The 18,267-nt window shown below is 44.3% G+C and overlaps 1 protein-coding gene across 2 annotated transcripts in view; it reads left to right on the top strand.

Moving 5' to 3' along the window:
- The first annotated feature begins 6,275 nt into the window (after window positions 1–6,275).
- Window positions 6,276–18,267, top strand: part of LOC146019742 (uncharacterized) — a 98,146-nt gene continuing 86,154 nt past the window's right edge. The window contains exon 1 of one of the 2 annotated variants that reach the window (XM_083152269.1): window positions 6,276–6,609. In XM_083152269.1, coding sequence (XP_083008395.1) covers window positions 6,495–6,609 — 115 coding nt within the window. In that variant the 5' untranslated portion in view covers window positions 6,276–6,494. Of the gene's footprint in view, window positions 6,814–18,267 lie in introns of both variants that reach the window. The other variant, XM_083152268.1, reaches the window with a different exon arrangement.

The raw sequence follows: 18,267 nt of genomic DNA, 5'->3' as shown, positions 1-18,267 counted from the left end.
CTGGAAATGTGGTGTCCAGCATAAGCCAGGGGCTTAAGGACCTGGCTTCTGGAGACTCACAGACTCTGTTTGTTCATTTTTCTGCCTCATCGCTTGGTCCGGAATCCAGGAGTTTAGCTATTGGTTATGTCTCTCTGACTCCTGACAAAAATTTTTTGGACACATCAAGTACCTGTAATTCTGGGTCTGGGGAATCCAATAAGAGTTCTGCCTATGGCCAATTAAGACATTCTTCCCTTTCTGAGATTCCATCCGTTAAAAAGACTCTCATGATCTCCTCAGATCGAGACTTCAACTCTGTTACTGATTTGGTAACCCATAGCTGTGATTTGATAGAAGGTACCATCAGATCTGATAATGTGTGGGGCCTTAAACGGCTGATTCCATCAAAATCTAGGAAAAAGAAAAAGAAGAAGCATTAATCTTTTTCCGCTTTCCTGGATCATCTTGTTTGTCTTTTTGGTTGTGCCCTGTGGTCAACCTCTAGGGGGGGCACTGAGACAAGCCGTGGTTTTAGCTTGTGTTCACCTTTCGGTTGCCTTTGCCCCGTTATCCAGAATCCAGATACATTTAATTTTTGGAGGTCTGGATTTTGGGGTCTGTTGACCCCTCCTCAAGGGGGGGGGGGGGGGTACTGTCAGGAACCAGTCTGTTTTGTTTTCTGTCAGTTTCTGTTTGGCATTTTGACTCACTGGTGACCTCCAGTGGCAGGTCTGTTGCCATTACAGCTTTGTGTTCTGGGAGCTTAGTTTATTCACTAGGCTGTGAGATATTAAGCTAATCAAGCACTAGCCTGGGAGCTCCCTGAATCTTCAGGTGTAATTAATCACCTGAGCCCTTTATAGGGCAGGCTCACCTGCAGTATTCTGCCAGTGATAGCTTCCTGTTAACCCATGTTTAGTTCCTGTGGAGAGAACTCTGTCAGCTCCCAGCTTCGCTACCTGGTTCCCTGTTACGTCTGATGTTTGGATCTCAGGATTTATCCTCTGCAGCTCAGCTCCTTGCTAGTAATAGCATAAGCATGATTACCCGGTCCCCGGAGCATTGTTGCTCCAGTCTTTGAAGTATCCTGGTGTATACTCCTGCTCTCTTGTCTCCCAGCCTGCTTGGATCATCATCCTGTCCTGGGCCAGAGCCTGCACCTGTCCACGTTACCTCTCTGCCTGTGGGTCACGTAAGTGCTCCGTTGGAGCCTGCTGGTTATTCCTTATACCATCTTTGGCCCGCCGTGGCTGTACCCCTCCGTGGGTCCGCTGTTACTTTGCGGTATCATTTCTGTTGTCCTTCCTCTTTGGTTATTGTCTGTCACCTTAGTGTTGGGTAGGCAGGGGTATTTCCCTTCTAGCTACTCCTTGTTTTGGGGAATCGCAGTCTCGGGGTGTCCCTGTTCCGAGATTCCCTATTTCCTTGTTTGTGTCTGCGACTGGGTTCGCCGTTCCCCGTTCTTGGCCAGGTGCCGGTAGTTAGGGGTCTCTTCCCAGCTAGGCCCTGTAGTTAGACGGTCCTTTTGAGATACCCCCTGGCGATCGCTCACCCCTTGTCTTTACCTAACACCTGGCTGCATCGGGGTCAGAGCCGGCCTAACTGGCTCTGTCGAACGCGGCGGCTACAGGCGAAGCCTAGCACTTGCAGGGGTATTCCATCGGCCCGGGGGACTCAACAGAGTCAGTGTAGGTTTCGCTGTGGCCGTTCTAAACAGCGGTCCCAGCTGCGGGCTCACGCCTGACCTTTTTCCTCCTGCCAGCTGTCGTATCACCCAGAGCCCAGGCGAAAACCATAACAAGCATGGCCAGCACTTCGAGTACAGAGACAGGTGGCCGTGGCAGTGGCAGTGTCGGTGGCCGTGGGCGTGGCCGAAATAGGGCAACAGAGGAACCAAGCAGCAGAAACATGGCATTCGAAGTGCAGGAGCTTGCCATCCTGGTACCCCGCACACGGGATTGGATCGAGTGTCCACAGGACAGGTTGACACACACAAGGAGATGGAAGATTTGGGAGGACATAACGGTGGAGATTAAAGCGGTGGCTCCACAAGTTCGTGAGGCGGAGCACGTTAAGAAGAGGCAAGTTCATGTGTGTTACATTTGAGCAGTACAGGACCAGTAATGTTGACATTAGATGTTAGATGGAGTTGGTCAATGGGCGGTCACGTTGCTTGAAGCCACAGACATGTTTGCAATGTCATTTAATCGATAGTTATTGTAGGGTGAGTGTGAGTGTATGTTCTAAGGCTTGGTTTCCCATTTAACTATTATGTAAGTTTGGTGTGATGAAGCACATGTTGTAATCTGTTGCAGATTGCACTGGGTGCTACAGCAAACATGAGGAGTGACATGTAGTAATATGTAAACATTAATTGCAGGTGGCACGACTTCAAAACCAACCTCAAGAAGAAACTGACCAAGCGGTGGGAACACAGCCACACCTCTGGGGCTGGCCCCATGCCATCAAAACTGAAGCTCACCCCCCTGGAGGAGATGGCAGAGTGCTGCATTGCAGTAGAGGAGGTCCGGGGGGTGAGCACCATGGATAGCGAGGCCCCAGCGGAAGTCTTTGCTGCTTTTGTTGAAGGTAATTATTTGCCATGCCATAAGTAGTTGGTACTATTTTTCTTGGAATGTGTTGTAATTGAAAATTTCTCTTTCACCAGCATCCCCACCGCTTGGTCCAGAATCTCTTGAGGTTGAGGAGTCTGTGCCACCTGCCACCAGTGCCAGGCCCGTGCAGCAGCAGCAGCCACCGCCCGAGGCCGAATTCGACAGGTGGGTGCAGGTGCTTTCCCATATTGACCAGCAGGGAGACTTGGCATCAGAGCTGATGCGTAGGACCGAGGAGGTCATGCAGGGTTTGGTCAGCAGACTATCGCTGGGAGCCTGCAGGCTATGGCTGCCACCCAGCAATCAATTGCTGCTAGCCTGCAGGTGCTGGCTGATCAAGCCCTGCGCCAAAATGACCTCCTCCTCCACCATAATGAGCTTATGGTGGAGCTAGTTGCCAGCAATAGGGTCCTATTGTCATCCGTTTCTGGTGCATTACTACCATCAGCACTCCCTGCTGGCAGAGGGGGAACACCATCCCCCCCCCCCTCACCAGCATCTGCTCCACCTGGGCCACCATCCCAACGTGGCCGTGGCCGAAGAGCTGCTGCACGTGGCAAGGAGCCTACCAGGGGCAAACGTGCCCGCAAATGAACTTGTGTCCGCATTAATCTCCACCCTTATGTCTTCCCAAATCTTTCATTGAGCTGTGTGTGTCAGCTTCCTGTGTCCAATCCCGTGCCGAGGGTACCCACATTTGCCCTCGTTTCGAATGTCATGTTTGGTTCCCCTGTTGCCCTCTTTCGGCTACCATTACTGTCTGCTGTACTTGAAGTGTTGGTGCTATACTTTTGTTGTGAAGCCACCTGATGTGTTCCTAATGATTCTGCTGTGGCTATGTATGTCACAAATTCATGTATTTATTATATATTATTTTTTAGATTCCTGGCATGGTACCTTTTAATTTGTTACGGTTTCCATTTTATTTAAGAAGTTCTTGTAATAAATGTTTTTTTTTTTTGGCCCCCAAATGTGTGGTTTAATTGATACATGCAGAAGTGACATGTGTATTTCTATTATTAATATTAAGTTGTGTCCATTATTTGCAGTGTAAAAGTGTGTGAAAAGTGCAGCATATATGTGTGTGTTTAGTCCATTTAAGCTGCAATGGTTCCAATTGAAGCAGTGACAAGCGTGTAATTAATGAGTAAAGGAGTGGATTGTATTGTGTTCAGCTGACATTGGTTGTAGTGATTAGGCGTTCCGATTGCCTAGCGCATGACCGAGTGGTGTCCGCAAAGCAATACTTGCTTATGGACACCGCATATTTCTTGCCGTTTTGTTCGCGTGCATTCGGTGTGCTGTCCGAATGCACGCCTACCAAAATAAGTGCACTTCCCCGTGTCAGCCCATGTTTCCGCCCAGTTTAGCCCACTTTGAAAGTACGCCCCTGTGTAGTTCCGAATGACGCCCATATTTCCAGAGTGATTGCGGTGCCAATTTCTGTAAGGTATTGGGGAGTACAAGTACGGAGACCATACGTGGCACATGCGCATAGCGTTCACCACGCATGCGCAGACGGCTAAAAAACGCCATCCGAAAGTATTCGGAAATGTACGCATCGACCAGAATAAGGCCCTAAGTTCTTGACCTAGCACAGAAATAAAATCACAATAGCAGCTTTATACAGTTTTAAAACAATAGTCTGCAGGAGATTTCTGACATATGTTTACCCAATATAAGTCTGTGCAAGCAGCAGGGATAGTCTGCAGTAGATTTCTGACATGATTACCTTTTGGTGGAATGGAGACAGGAGTCAATTCACAATCGATATCCAATGAAGTTATAACTAATAGAACACCGGTATAACGCTGCTAATAATTTAAAGCTGACCTTTTATAACTAGACCCTTCAGACACTAGACCCCTAACATCCCAAAGACTGATGTCCCAAGCTATAGCTTATGTGCCCACTCTCTGCAGCAATGTTGCCACTCACTGCCATTTAGGTCTCAGCATCAGCGGACTCCACTGGGTCACACCACTTCCCTGAGGACAGCTCACTCCGCTGAGCTGCTTACATTCTCCCTCTCTCCCATCGGGTGCGCTGCCTCTTCCTCCCGGCTACCGCTGTGGGCTCTCTCCCTTCACCTCTTATACGCACACCTTGCTACCCAGGCCTTCACCGTGCTGCCCAAAACAGCTCAACTGCAGCATTGATCATTTTCTCCCAGCAGCTGTGCTGGTCCTGATTCAGGGTCCCTCCACCTGGCGATACAGACAGCACTTCAGTCGGGGTCACTGATGCATGCTGGGTCTCACTCAGTGATGGCCTGCTCTGTCAATCAGGCAGCATTCCGTCCATTCTATCCTCCCCTCTCAGTTTGTTGGATGTGGCTTTCTCACACAGCCGACTTCTGTTTGCTGCACACCCGACTCTTCACTTAGCGTGGGGCCGTGCTGCAGGGATCTCGCTCTGGGGTGCTCGGCTCTCCTCTCGGCTCTCCACTCACGTGTCTTCCGTCCTCTAGAGATGTGTCCTTTGCAAGTGAACTAGTTCTATTGAAAGAGTGAGTTAGCTAAAAGGTGAATGCTAGGTCTTCTTGGAGGCCTATTGTGCTATGGTATGTTCTGTATCATTTTCATACAATGCATATGCCTGAGCACAGCAGTGCCACATATGGTAGCTTAGAGGTACTGTACTGACTCAGTGAACTGTATGAATCAGTGAAATACTAAACTAGTACTGACCTATACTGCGGGGGGCAGGGGTTGGTAGGGGAAGGGGGGTGGCTGGGATTTTGTCAGTCCCAGGCCCCCCAATTTCTGATGGCAGCCCTGAGCATAAGCACACATTCTCACTCACAGATACACTAAAGCTACACACAGGCGATTTCAACACATAGCTCCCGCTGCCAGCCCATCATGGTCGCAGGAGCATGCTCTTCCAATTACGGCTAAAAATCGCTGGTCGCTTGTGCACAATGCACTGTGAACCAGCAACCATTGATTTCTAGTCAAAATGAGGTATAGGCAGAATAGCTTGCATTTTTCAGCCAAAATCGATGACCACTGATGAAAATGGTACACAGAGCAATATATTGCTGAGAGATATTGCCAGTACACAGAGCAATATATTGCTGAACGATTTTAAGCCAAAATCGATCAGCGTCCAAATCGCGCCGTGAATTTGGCTGGGCAGTGCAGATTTTTATCTTAGATCTGTGTTTGCTGTTCTGTGTTGTACTGTGTACTGTGTTGTACTTTTAACTTTCATCAGATTCAGGACAGATACTACACTCAAAACGGAAATAACCATTCTTTTTATTCAAAGTAAGCTAATGAACTAGTGAACTGTTCAAACAAACTGAGTGATCAAATGAGCACTGCTCTTTTTAGTGAGTCACTTTGCCCATCTCTAGACTCGGCACTGCTTTCCTCAGTGCGCCTAGGTCCAGCTCCTCCTTTATTTCTTCACTGGCCACCATTCCCTGCAAGGCAAGCTGTCTTCTTCCTGCTCAGCCGCTTCCAGGACTTCGTCCTAGTCTTTGGTCCTAGTGCTCTTGTGCGGTTAGTGCTGCTGCGGGGTGGTTGCTAAGCAACCCCCCAAAGGAATGTATTTCTGGGGCATTCACTTTTAATATATCTATAGGCAGCTCTGGCAACCAATGTGGGTCTGTGGCACAAAAGGTGTACCCATAAAGAGCAGTGTACCACATGTGTGCTGAAAAGATCGCTATGCACATTCGCTATGTCTGTAAGCACCTCTCTCCATTTTATCACTGTCCAAGGGTCAGTACATCTCCCACATTGTTTGGGAATTCCCAGAGCTTTGTACATTTTATGAAATGAAAGTGAAAGAGAATGGTGGCAGTTAATGAGCAGGTTAAAGTACAGCATACAGTAAATATAATTCTGAGCACAGGAGATAACAGACAGACGGAGAGACATAAGAGACATGGATTACAGACAGCTGAGACAGAACATCCGTACCTTCAGCCTGGATGCCTGCCCACGGGGGAATCAGGGATATAACCGGGTCCTCCTGCAGCTGTTTGGTTTCACAGGACATGGTAAATCCTCTCTGATCAACTCCTGTATATACTCCATGGAAGATGACATTGAATTTATTGAGCATGCTCATGCTCCATATTCTGAGGGAGGAGTAACTATGATAAGAAAAACCTATAGGATCACGGATATCATCACCATGGTGGACAACAGAGCGCACCGTACATTGGACAGCTTCCAAATAGCTGAAATTTATGGCCAACTGGGTAAGTGACAGCGGTGACTGTACCGGTTATATTATACTGTTACACACATGACCTCAGTCACTTGTACAGCTGGGTAAGTGACAGCGGTGACTGTACCGGATATATTATACTGTTACACACATGACCTCAGTCACTTGTACAGCTGGGTAAGTGACAGCGGTGACAGTACCGGTTATATTATACTGTTATACACATGACCTCAGTCACTTGTACAGCTGGGTAAGTGACAGCGGCGACTGTACCGGTTATATTATACTGTTACACACATGACCTCAGTCACTTGTACAGCTGGGTAAGTGACAGCGGTGACTGTACCGGTTATCCTATACTGTTATACACATGACCTCAGTCACTGGTACAGCTGGGTAAGTGACAGCGGTGACTGTACCGGTTATATTATACTGTTATACACATGACCTCAGTCACTGGTACAGCTGGGTAAGTGACAGCGGTGACTGTACCGGTTATCCTATACTGTTATACACATGACCTCAGTCACTTGTACAGCTGGGTAAGTGACAGCGGTGACTGTACCGGTTATCCTATACTGTTATACACATGACCTCAGTCACTGGTACAGCTGGGTAAGTGACAGCGGTGACTGTACCGGTTATATTATACTGTTATACACATGACCTCAGTCACTGGTACAGCTGGGTAAGTGACAGCGGTGACTGTACCGGTTATATTATACTGTTATACACATGACCTCGGTCACTGGTACAGCTGGGTAAGTGACAGCAGTGACTGTACCGGTTATATTATACTGTTATACACATGACCTCAGTCACTTGTACAGCTGGGTAAGTGACAGCGGTGACTGTACCGCTTATATTATACTGTTACACACATGACCTCAGTCACTTGTACAGCTAGGTAAGTGACGCCGGTGACTGTACCGGTTATCCTATACTGTTACACACATGACCTCAGTCACTTGTACAGCTAGGTAAGTGACAGCGGTGACTGTACCGGTTATATTATACTGTTATACACATGTTCTCCGTCACTGGTACAGCTGGGTAAGTGACAGCGGTGACTGTACCGGTTATATTATACTGTTATACACATTCCCTCAGTCACTTGTACAGCTGGGTAAGTGACAGCGGTGACTGTACCGGTTATATTATACTGTTATACACATGACCTCAGTCACTTGTACAGCTGGGTAAGTGACAGCGGTGACTGTACCGGTTATATTATACTGTTATACACATGACCTCAGTCACTGGTACAGCTGGGTAAGTGACAGCGGTGACTGTACTGGTTATATTATACTGTTATACACATGACCTCAGTCACTTGTACAGCTGGGTAAGTGACAGCGGTGACTGTACCGGATATATTATACTGTTATACACATGACCTCAGTCACTGGTACAGCTGGGTAAGTGACAGCGGTGACTGTACCGTTATATTATACTGTTATACACATAACCTCAGTCACTTGTACAGCTGGGTAAGTGACAGCGGTGACTGTACCGGTTATATTATACTGTTATTCAAATGACCTCAGTCACTGGTACTGCTGGGTAAGTGACAACGGTGACTGTATCAGTTATATTATACTGTTATACACATGACCTCAGTCACTGGTACAGCTGGGTAAGTGACAGCGGTGACTGTACCGGTTATATTATACTGTTATACACATGACCTCGGTCACTGGTACAGCTGGGTAAGTGACAGCGGTGACTGTACCGGTTATATTATACTGTTATACACATGACCAAAGTCACTTGTACAGCTGGGTAAGTGACAGCGGCGACTGTACCGGTTATATTATACTGTTATACACATGACCTCAGTCACTGGTACAGCTGGGTAAGTGACAGCGGTGACTGTACCGGTTATATTATACTGTTATACACATGACCAAAGTCACTTGTACAGCTGGGTAAGTGACAGCGGCGACTGTACCGGTTATATTATACTGTTATACACATGACCTCGGTCACTGGTACAGCTGGGTAAGTGACAGCGGTGACTGTACCGGTTATATTATACTGTTATACAAATGACCTCAGTCGCTTGTACAGCTGTGTAAGTGACAGCGGTGACTGTACCGGTTATATTATACTGTTATACACATGTCCTCAGTCACTTGTACAGCTGGGTAAGTGACAGCGGGGACTGTACCGGTTATATTATACTGTTATACACATAACCTCAGTCACTTGTACAGCTGGGTAAGTGACAGCGGTGAGTGTACCGGTTACATTATACTGTTATACACATGACCTCAGTCACTGGTACAGCTTGGTAAGTGACAGCGGTTACTGTACCGGTTGTATTATACTTTCATACACATGACCTCAGTCACTTGTACAGCTGGGTAAGTGACAGCGGTGACTGTACCGGTTGTATTATACTGTTATACACATGACCTCAGTCACTGGTACAGCTGGGTAAGTGACAGCGGTGACTGTACCGGTTATATTATACTGTTATACACATGACCTCAGTCACTTGTACAGCTGGGTAAGTGACAGCGTTGACTGTACCGGTTATATTATACTGTTATACACATGACTTCAGTCACTTCTACAGCTGGGTAAGTGACAGCGGTGACTGTACCGGTTATATTATACTGTTATACACATGACCTCAGTCGCTTGTACAGCTGGGTAAGTGACAGCGGTGACTGTACCGGTTATATTATACTGTTATACAAATGACCTCAGTCGCTTGTACAGCTGGGTAAGTGACAGCGGTGACTGTACCGGTTATATTATACTGTTATACAAATGACCTCAGTCACTGGTACAGCTTGGTATGTGGCAGCGGTGACTGTACCGGTTATATTATACTGTTATACACATGACCTCAGTCACTGGTACAGCTTGGTATGTGGCAGCGGTGACTGTACCGGTTATTTTATACTGTTATACACATGACCTCAGTCACTTGTACAGCTGGGTAAGTGACAGCGGTGACTGTACCGGTTATATTATACTGTTATACACATGACCTCGGTCACTGGTACAGCTGGGTAAGTGACAGCGGTGACTGTACTGGTTATATTATACTGTTATACACATGACCTCAGTCATTTGTACAGCTGGGTAAGTGACAGCGGTGACTGTACCGGTTATATTATACTGTTATACACATGACCTCAGTCACTTGTACAGCTGGGTAAGTGACAGCGGTGACTGTACCGGTTATATTATACTGTTATACACATGACCTCAGTCGCTTGTACAGCTGGGTAAGTGACAGCGGTGACTGTACTGGTTATATTATACTGTTATACAAATGACCTCAGTCACTTGTACAGCTGGGTAAGTGACAGCGGTGACTGTACTGGTTATATTATACTGTTATACAAATGACCTCAGTCACTTGTACAGCTGGGTAAGTGACAGCGGTGACTGTACCGGTTATATTATACTGTTATACACATGACCTCGGTCACTGGTACAGCTGGGTAAGTGACAGCGGTGACTGTACTGGTTATATTATACTGTTATACACATGACCTCAGTCATTTGTACAGCTGGGTAAGTGAGAGCGGTGACTGTACCGGATATATTATACTGTTATACACATGACCTCAGTCACTGGTACAGCTGGGTAAGTGACAGCGGTGACTGTACCGGTTATATTATACTGTTATACACATGACCTCAGTCACTTGTACAGCTGGGTAAGTGACAGCGGCGACTGTACCGGTTATATTATACTGTTATACACATGACCTCAGTCACTTGTACAGCTGGGTAAGTGACAGCGGCGACTGTACCGGTTATATTATACTGTTATAAACATGACCTCAGTCACTTGTACAGCTGGGTAAGTGACAGCGGTGACTGTACCGGTTATATTATACTGTTATACACATTCCCTCAGTCGCTTGTACAGCTGGGTAAGTGACAGCGGTGACTGTACCGGTTATATTATACTGTTATACACATGACCTCAGTCGCTTGTACAGCTGGGTAAGTGACAGCGGTGACTGTACCGGTTATATTATACTGTTATACACATGACCTCAGTCATTTGTACAGCTGGGTAAGTGACAGCGGTGACTGTACCGGTTATATTATACTGTTATACACATGACCTCAGTCACTTGTACAGCTGGGTAAGTGACAGCGGTGACTGTACCGTTATATTATACTGTTATAAACATGACCTCAGTCACTTGTACAGCTGGGTAAGTGACAGCGGTGACTGTACCGGTTATATTATACTGTTATACACATTCCCTCAGTCACTGGTACAGCTGGGTAAGTGACAGCGGTGACTGTACCGGTTATATTATACTGTTATACACATGACCTCAGTCACTTGTACAGCTGGGTAAGTGACAGCGGTGACTGTACCGGTTATATTATACTGTTATACACATGACCTCAGTCGCTTGTACAGCTGGGTAAGTGACAGCGGTGACTGTACCGGTTATATTATACTGTTATACACATGACCTCAGTCACTTGTACAGCTGTGTAAGTGACAGCGGTGACTGTACCTGTTATATTATACTGTTATACACATGACCTCAGTCACTGGTACAGCTGGGTAAGTGACAGTGGTGACTGTACCGGATATATTATACTGTTATACACATGACCTCAGTCACTTGTACAGCTGGGTAAGTGACAGCGGTGACTGTACCGGTTATATTATACTGTTATACACATGACCTCAGTCACTGGTACAGCTGGGTAAGTGAGAGCGGTGACTGTACCGGATATATTATACTGTTATACACATGACCTCAGTCACTTGTACAGCTGGGTAAGTGACAGCGGTGACTGTACCGGTTATCCTATACTGTTATACACATGACCTCAGTCACTTGTACAGCTGGGTATGTGGTCAGTACGTCTAAAACAAGGGTCAGGGAACTTTTTTACCTTTTACCCCAAAACATATTTAGATATGTCGACATTACCCCCTTGATTTAAATGGAAGGAAATCATATAATTGTAATACAGACTGTGTGGCCGGAGAGCCCGGCACACGTGTGTAATGGCTGCCACGGCGCTGAAGGGGTTAAGCCATTTTGGACAAGGGCACTTGACATGTTTTAAACTGTGTGAGCGGCACTGAGCTGGGACAGGTCCACTTCTGCAGTGAGAGGAAGCCTGTTGCTGGGCACAAGGCACACAAACATATATTTTATAAATACATATACTAGCATTGAGCTGGGTCTGCACCATATATTTAATATATTGTATTGAAAATTGAGAAATGCATTCTAAAATTTCAATGCACTTTGTACATTTCTGGAAGAAGGAATTTAGCAGTCTTGGTGATGAGGAAATGAAATGCTAAACAGCCTCCTCCTGGCAGAAGGTCTTTGAGTGGCCAATACATAGCAGGTAGCAGGCTTTGCGTCTGAAGTTCTTTGTAAAAGTGTTCATAAGGAAACTTGTGTATGTGATGTAGAGATGTGCGGGTTCGGATTTCAGAGATCCGAGCCCCCACGGACATCATCATTCTGAGCCCGATTCCGAGCAGCGCTCGGAGATTCCCGCCTGACTCAGGTCCGTCCACGTGATTAGAACGTCATCTCCCAGCGCCGGATTTCGCGAGGCTTTATAAGCGGCTGCCGCGCCCGCCATCTTCGCTCCAGTCAAGTAGTGGGTTGGGAGAGGGTGTGTTGGTGCTGCTGCTGGGGCTTAAACTTGAGCTTGACCTTGAGCGCAATATTTTGCAATCGCTGATGCTTTCTGCACTGCTGTGTAGTCTAGCTGTGTACTTGCAGTACTACTGTCTCCTCTGTGCGGTCTACCTCTGGTGTGCTGTGCTGTAATTAATTATTTTATTCGCTGGGGCTGTCTCCCTCAGTGCTGCTGTGTACTCTGTTCTCCTCTCTGCTTAGGAGAACAGTCTAACTGTGTACCTGTAGTACTACTGTCTCCTCTGTGCTGGGGCCTACCTCTGGTGCTGTGCCATTTATTATATATTAATAATTAATTAATTTTATTAAAAATATATATATATAGTCCACTGGTGCTGCCTGCACTGAATCTGCCAGTATTATTTAGTTACTCAGTCCACTGTTGCCACTGATAGTGCTACTGCCTACCTAGTGTACCTACCTAGTACATACTAGGCTGCTACAGGTATATCTAATTCATACTTGCCTACTTTTGAAAAGCAAAATGAGGGAGATTTTAGATGCTAGCAAATGCACTGAGCGCAGCGTCGCGAACCATTAAAGGGGTGTGTCATCAACCAAAGGGCGTGTCTAGTGACACATATGGGCGTATCTATTTCCACCCAGGGGTGTGTCCTGCAGTGGCTGGTGAAAAAAATATGAAGAGCCGCATACCACCAGAGCAAGTATGTATATGGGCAACCTACGAACAGAAGCTGTACAATTGAAACCAGCAATCATGTGTGGTTGCCATGTGTTTGATGCTCATGAAATATGTAATCTGAATCAACTTGAAAATGGTGTGTGGCTCTGATTAAAGGGGCGTGGTCTAAGGACGGGGTGGGGCCTAGCACCACAACCCTGTTTTGTCACTTTAGGGGCTTGCCCAGCGCTCCCTAAGCAGCCCTTGGCTTTCTCCCTGCACTGGAGTTTCCATGAACATGTGCATGGCATCTCTTCAGCTATCACCGGCTGCTCAGTAGGGCAGCTGAGATCTCCAGCTTCCCCAATTGACCCAGCCTGCTGGAACAGCAGTACAGTCTCCAATTAGTGGGACTGTCCCGCAGTAATTAGGACAGTTGGGAGGTATGTAGCATTATTACTGCATATAGAAACCTGTATATGTTAATTTATTGGCTGCCCTTCTAGAGCAGATTTTCCTTTACAACTCAGTCACTCAAATAGAACCTCTACCCACTAGTTCTTCAAACAGACATTCACATCTTCTCCTTAGTATACTTTGCCCTCAATGAAATGTAAGTCAGGTCCCATACAGTTAATATATAGAATAATGAATTACTAACAATGCCCTGAGGTGCTGGCAGCCACAAGAACTTACCCTTTTATATTACACATAGTATGAAGTAGAAAATAGGCTTTACCAAAATAATTGTTTAATTGAAAAATGATCATGCTTTAAATAACATACATAATGTAAATATTAACAGAAGTATATTTAAATAACTTAACAAATAAGACCTTTACTGTCCAATAAATAAAATAATAGATTGAACAAAATATTTTAAACCACATTTTAATTAATATAACATAACGGTGTGTACTTAAGGTAACAAAAGTGGAATGTGCTCAATTAACTTAAGAATGAAAAATTTGCAAAGTACAATTCCTAAACTTAGCATGTAAACCGTATTAAAGTAAACTGTTTTATAAAGTGCAGCCCAGTGGAACATTTTATCACATTTTCTCTTTTTTTATGCTTTCTTAAAAGTAGTAAGTTTGGCATGGCTTAACTACAAATGAGAATAGCTAAGGTTTAGACTGGTGTTACATACTGTTTCAACACATCTTAGGCATCACGCGTATATGTTTTCCGCTGCTGATAACCTGCGGACTTAGCTTTAGACAAAAGCTCTTTAGAAGGCTTGAACTGGTGACAGCTTAGATCTGTAAACAGATTAAGTTTGCACTGCAAGAGACTTTTTAGTGTTCCCTCTGTAGCCAATTTTCCTCTGAGCTCAGTCTTAACTTTGCGGACCATACTAAACACGCGTTCAATTTCCGCATTGCTGTGCGGGAGAACTAACAGAGATTTGGCCATACTTGATAATATAGCAAATTTTTTGTTCCCTGTTGCTGGATGTATAACCATGCTCAGCTCATGCCAAATGCAATCTACTCTTTCAACACCGTCTTCTGTGCAATGTTGTAAGGAGGACTCGGGCAAGTCATACACACGGTACTCGGAGAACTCTTCATGCACTTTCTGCATCATGGTGTTGTCTATCACTTGGGGAAAGCATTTAGCAAGCACTTCAATGTCTTGGAATTGTGCTGCCACGCGGTTTTTGTAGTCAAAGACCTTCATCGCTTTTATTATATCATCATTTAAGGGAAATTTGTTTTTCATATATGTAAGAGCAGAACAATAGAAGTTTCTCACTTCTCGATAAAATTTAGTCACTGCTCTGGGTTCTAGGGAAGAACAGGTCCTTATATAGTTACCAGTTGTAAACCCAATAAAGAGTTCTCTGTCCCCCATTTGGATTTCTGAATCACAAAAATCTATGGTCAGAAGTCCTTCTGCAGTATCAGCAGCTTTAATTATGGTGGGTTTCACCAATTTCAGCAGTAGTTTCTTATATAACTCCATCAAGCACTCCTGCAATTTGTGGATAAAAGGAGAACGATACTGGAGCACTGTGTTAGTCTCATTAAATGAGCAAAGAACTGCATGAAGGAACAAGATATACAACTCAGTAGTGGAGTCCTCAAACATGTCACAGAGAGCTCTACTCCTGGGATTTTTCTCACAGTCTTCTGACTGGAAGAAGGACTTTAGTGCTGGAAACATTTTAAGCACCCTCTCAATGCAGGAATGCATACTAAGCCACCTGGTTGCCCCATGTTGCAGTATCTTAGCATACTCAATGTTCACAAACTCACTCATCTCCTTCAGTGCTTGAATTCTTTTAGCGCTGAACCTGAAGTAGGTTGTAAGTTTATGGAGAAAAGCATCTGCATCAAATGAAAGTTCATTGTTTGCCTTGCTTGCAGCAAGGTGCACAAGATGGCATGGGCACCCTTCTGTAAAAACAGAAGGGCTCTTCTGTTGAATCAACGTTTTTACAGACCTGTGTCTTCCCATATTTACAGATGCATTGTCTAAACAGAGACCAATGCAATTTTTCCAGGGAATTCCTTCTTTTTTAAAAACCTCATCTACTGCATTTACAATATTAATGCTTGTGGCAATGTTACAAACCACAAGATCTAAGAGCTTTGGCTTAACTTTTCCATCCACATCAAAATAGGACACTAAAACGGGAAATAATTTCTCCTCAGATTCATTTCCTCCATCTAGTGCTAGGGTAAATGGCAAGATCTTCAAAGCCTCTATAACCGGCTTTGTGCAGTGTGGTGCAAGTGCATAATTAATAATTGCAGTTGTTTTTGTTCTACCACAACCATATTTTTGTACTGCAACCTCACTTGTATTTGGCATCATTGCCCTCATCAATTTACCTACATGGTCAGAGGCAGAAATAGGAATGTTATGCTCGATCAGGAAGCCAGTAAAAAGCATTTCTGCATGAATTACCGCATGCTCGTCATGAGATGTAGTTAAGTAGCTAACCAATTTCTGACTTTTATCACGGGCTTCTGATAGTTTTTTATGTTTGGCACTGTCCACATGGCGTTTACAGTCATTAACACCACCATGTTTGATAGCAAAATCACTGTTACATACTGTGCAATAGGCAGAATATTTTCCACGTGAAGATTTCTTTAGTACTGGATAACTTTTTGATATTTTGGCATTAAATTCACAATAGTATTTCTTTTTTTTAGCAGGTACTTCCTGAATTTCATCCTGCTCTTCTCTATTACTGGAGCAAGGATCTTCCTGCTCATCACATCCAACTTCCTGCATTTCATCCTGCTCTTCTCTATTACTGGAGCAAGGATCTTCCTGCTCATCACACCCAACTTCCTGCATTTCATCCTGCTCTTCTCTATTACTGGAGCAAGGATCTTCCTGCTCATCACACCCAACTTCATGGAAACTTGTACTTGGATTCTGAATGTCTATAATAGATGCATCACTGTCATCACTGTCTGTGATACATTCAGGAGAATCAGATCTTATGGGCATAGATCCACTTTCCCCACTTCTCTTGGGATCAGGAGGCTGTGACTGCTTGTCACTTTTTTTGCCGAAAAAATTCCGGATATCCATACTGTATGTTTTGCGGATATCAAATTTCTACTTGCTATACTTTCACAGGGAACTCAGTCCTGTTGCTGTATACTGTACAGCTACTGTTAAGTTCTCTGCAAAACAATTGAAAAAACATAAATTATGTTTTCCATATACTGCGCTATAGATGCTCTATCTTATCACTAACACTTATCCACTGTATAAGCAAAGTAACTTTTATTGTAGTCAGAAAATGTACTATGTTCACTATTTAATGTAAAAGTTGGGCAGCTGCTTTGAGAATGATGTAGATAGATATGGATTAGAGAAATAATGAAAAAAAATATCTAGCAACCAGGGCATGCAAAGTGCAAACCCTTAGGGAAGGAAGGCAGTCTTACAGAGAGCTGGTAGATTTGTGACGTGTAAGTGGTCACTGACATGTATGTGTTATAGGGCTTAGTGTGAAGAAGAAAAACTTTTCTAGTAGAATTGTAAAAACACTGGACAGAAGAGTGTTCAATGAGGGGATAATGACCAGAAGACAGTGTTCTCTCTAAGCTGTGCGTGTGTGCGCATGCACACAACTCGCTGAGCGTGCGCACAGACATTGAAACAGCGCACAAAGCAGCAGTGGTCCCTTTTTGCAGTTGTGGACTCAATTACTGTATGTTTCACCCATTAACTACATCATGTGCTATGTTTTGAATGTTTAAATGTTTAATATCATTTTGAAGTAAAGTTAACACAAATGCTGAACGTCATTTTCCAGTTATATATAAGTGACGCACAAAAATGATAAATTTCCTTCCAAAGTTGCACAGCCAAAATCTTATGCCGCACACAGGCTTCGTAAAATGACATGGAACATTGCCAGAAGAGTTTTCTAAACAGAATCAAACCATGGCAGCTGTTAAAACCAAGTGTAAACTATGTATTTGTAGCACAAGAACATATATATATATATATATATATATATATATATATATATAATGCATAATCATCTAAGGCCTAATTCAGCTTGGATTGCTAATGTGAGAAGTTGCAGGTGACCGTGTGGAGAAATCCACCGCATGTAAATCTATTGCTATCTACTCACAAATCCCATACCACTGAAGAGACTTTGCTTTGAGGTTTCCACCAATCTGCATCTGAAACAGAATGAACAAAGCCGGCGCTGACATCACAGACCTTCCCTTAAAAATTGGCACACCTCCATTTTTTTTCTGACACTACCAGAAAATTGCCGGTTTCCACACCCTAACATTCTAAGTCGCTAATTTCCCTAATGCATGTTCAGTCATCTGATAATCAATTTGTGAATTATGTAATTAGCGACCCATGCTGAATTAGTGCCTAATTCCTTCAATAGTACATGTATTTCCAATAAAAGCTCCAATTTTCAATCAAAAATGTCCACATTCAAAGCGAACACTTTAGATCACAATAAGAAGGTACAAAGTTAAAAAGTAGCATTTTCCTTCCACCTTAAAGAAAAACACACACACACTACAAATGCAAGTTACGTTAGGTTAAATCGGAAAAAAAAACTTGTATGATGCTTATGAGCAAGAAACAGACAGGGTTCTTTACTCCATTGTAGCGCCATGTCAAATCAAACTTGTCTATGTGTATGAACAATATCTTCAAGTAGGCTTTTAGTTAGTTCTTATAGCACCTATTA

Source organism: Crinia signifera, chromosome 7, assembly GCF_055691185.1.
Source record: "Crinia signifera chromosome 7, ASM5569118v1, whole genome shotgun sequence".
Lineage (NCBI taxonomy): Eukaryota > Metazoa > Chordata > Amphibia > Anura > Myobatrachidae > Crinia > Crinia signifera.
This window is presented reverse-complemented; position numbering and strand designations above follow the sequence as displayed.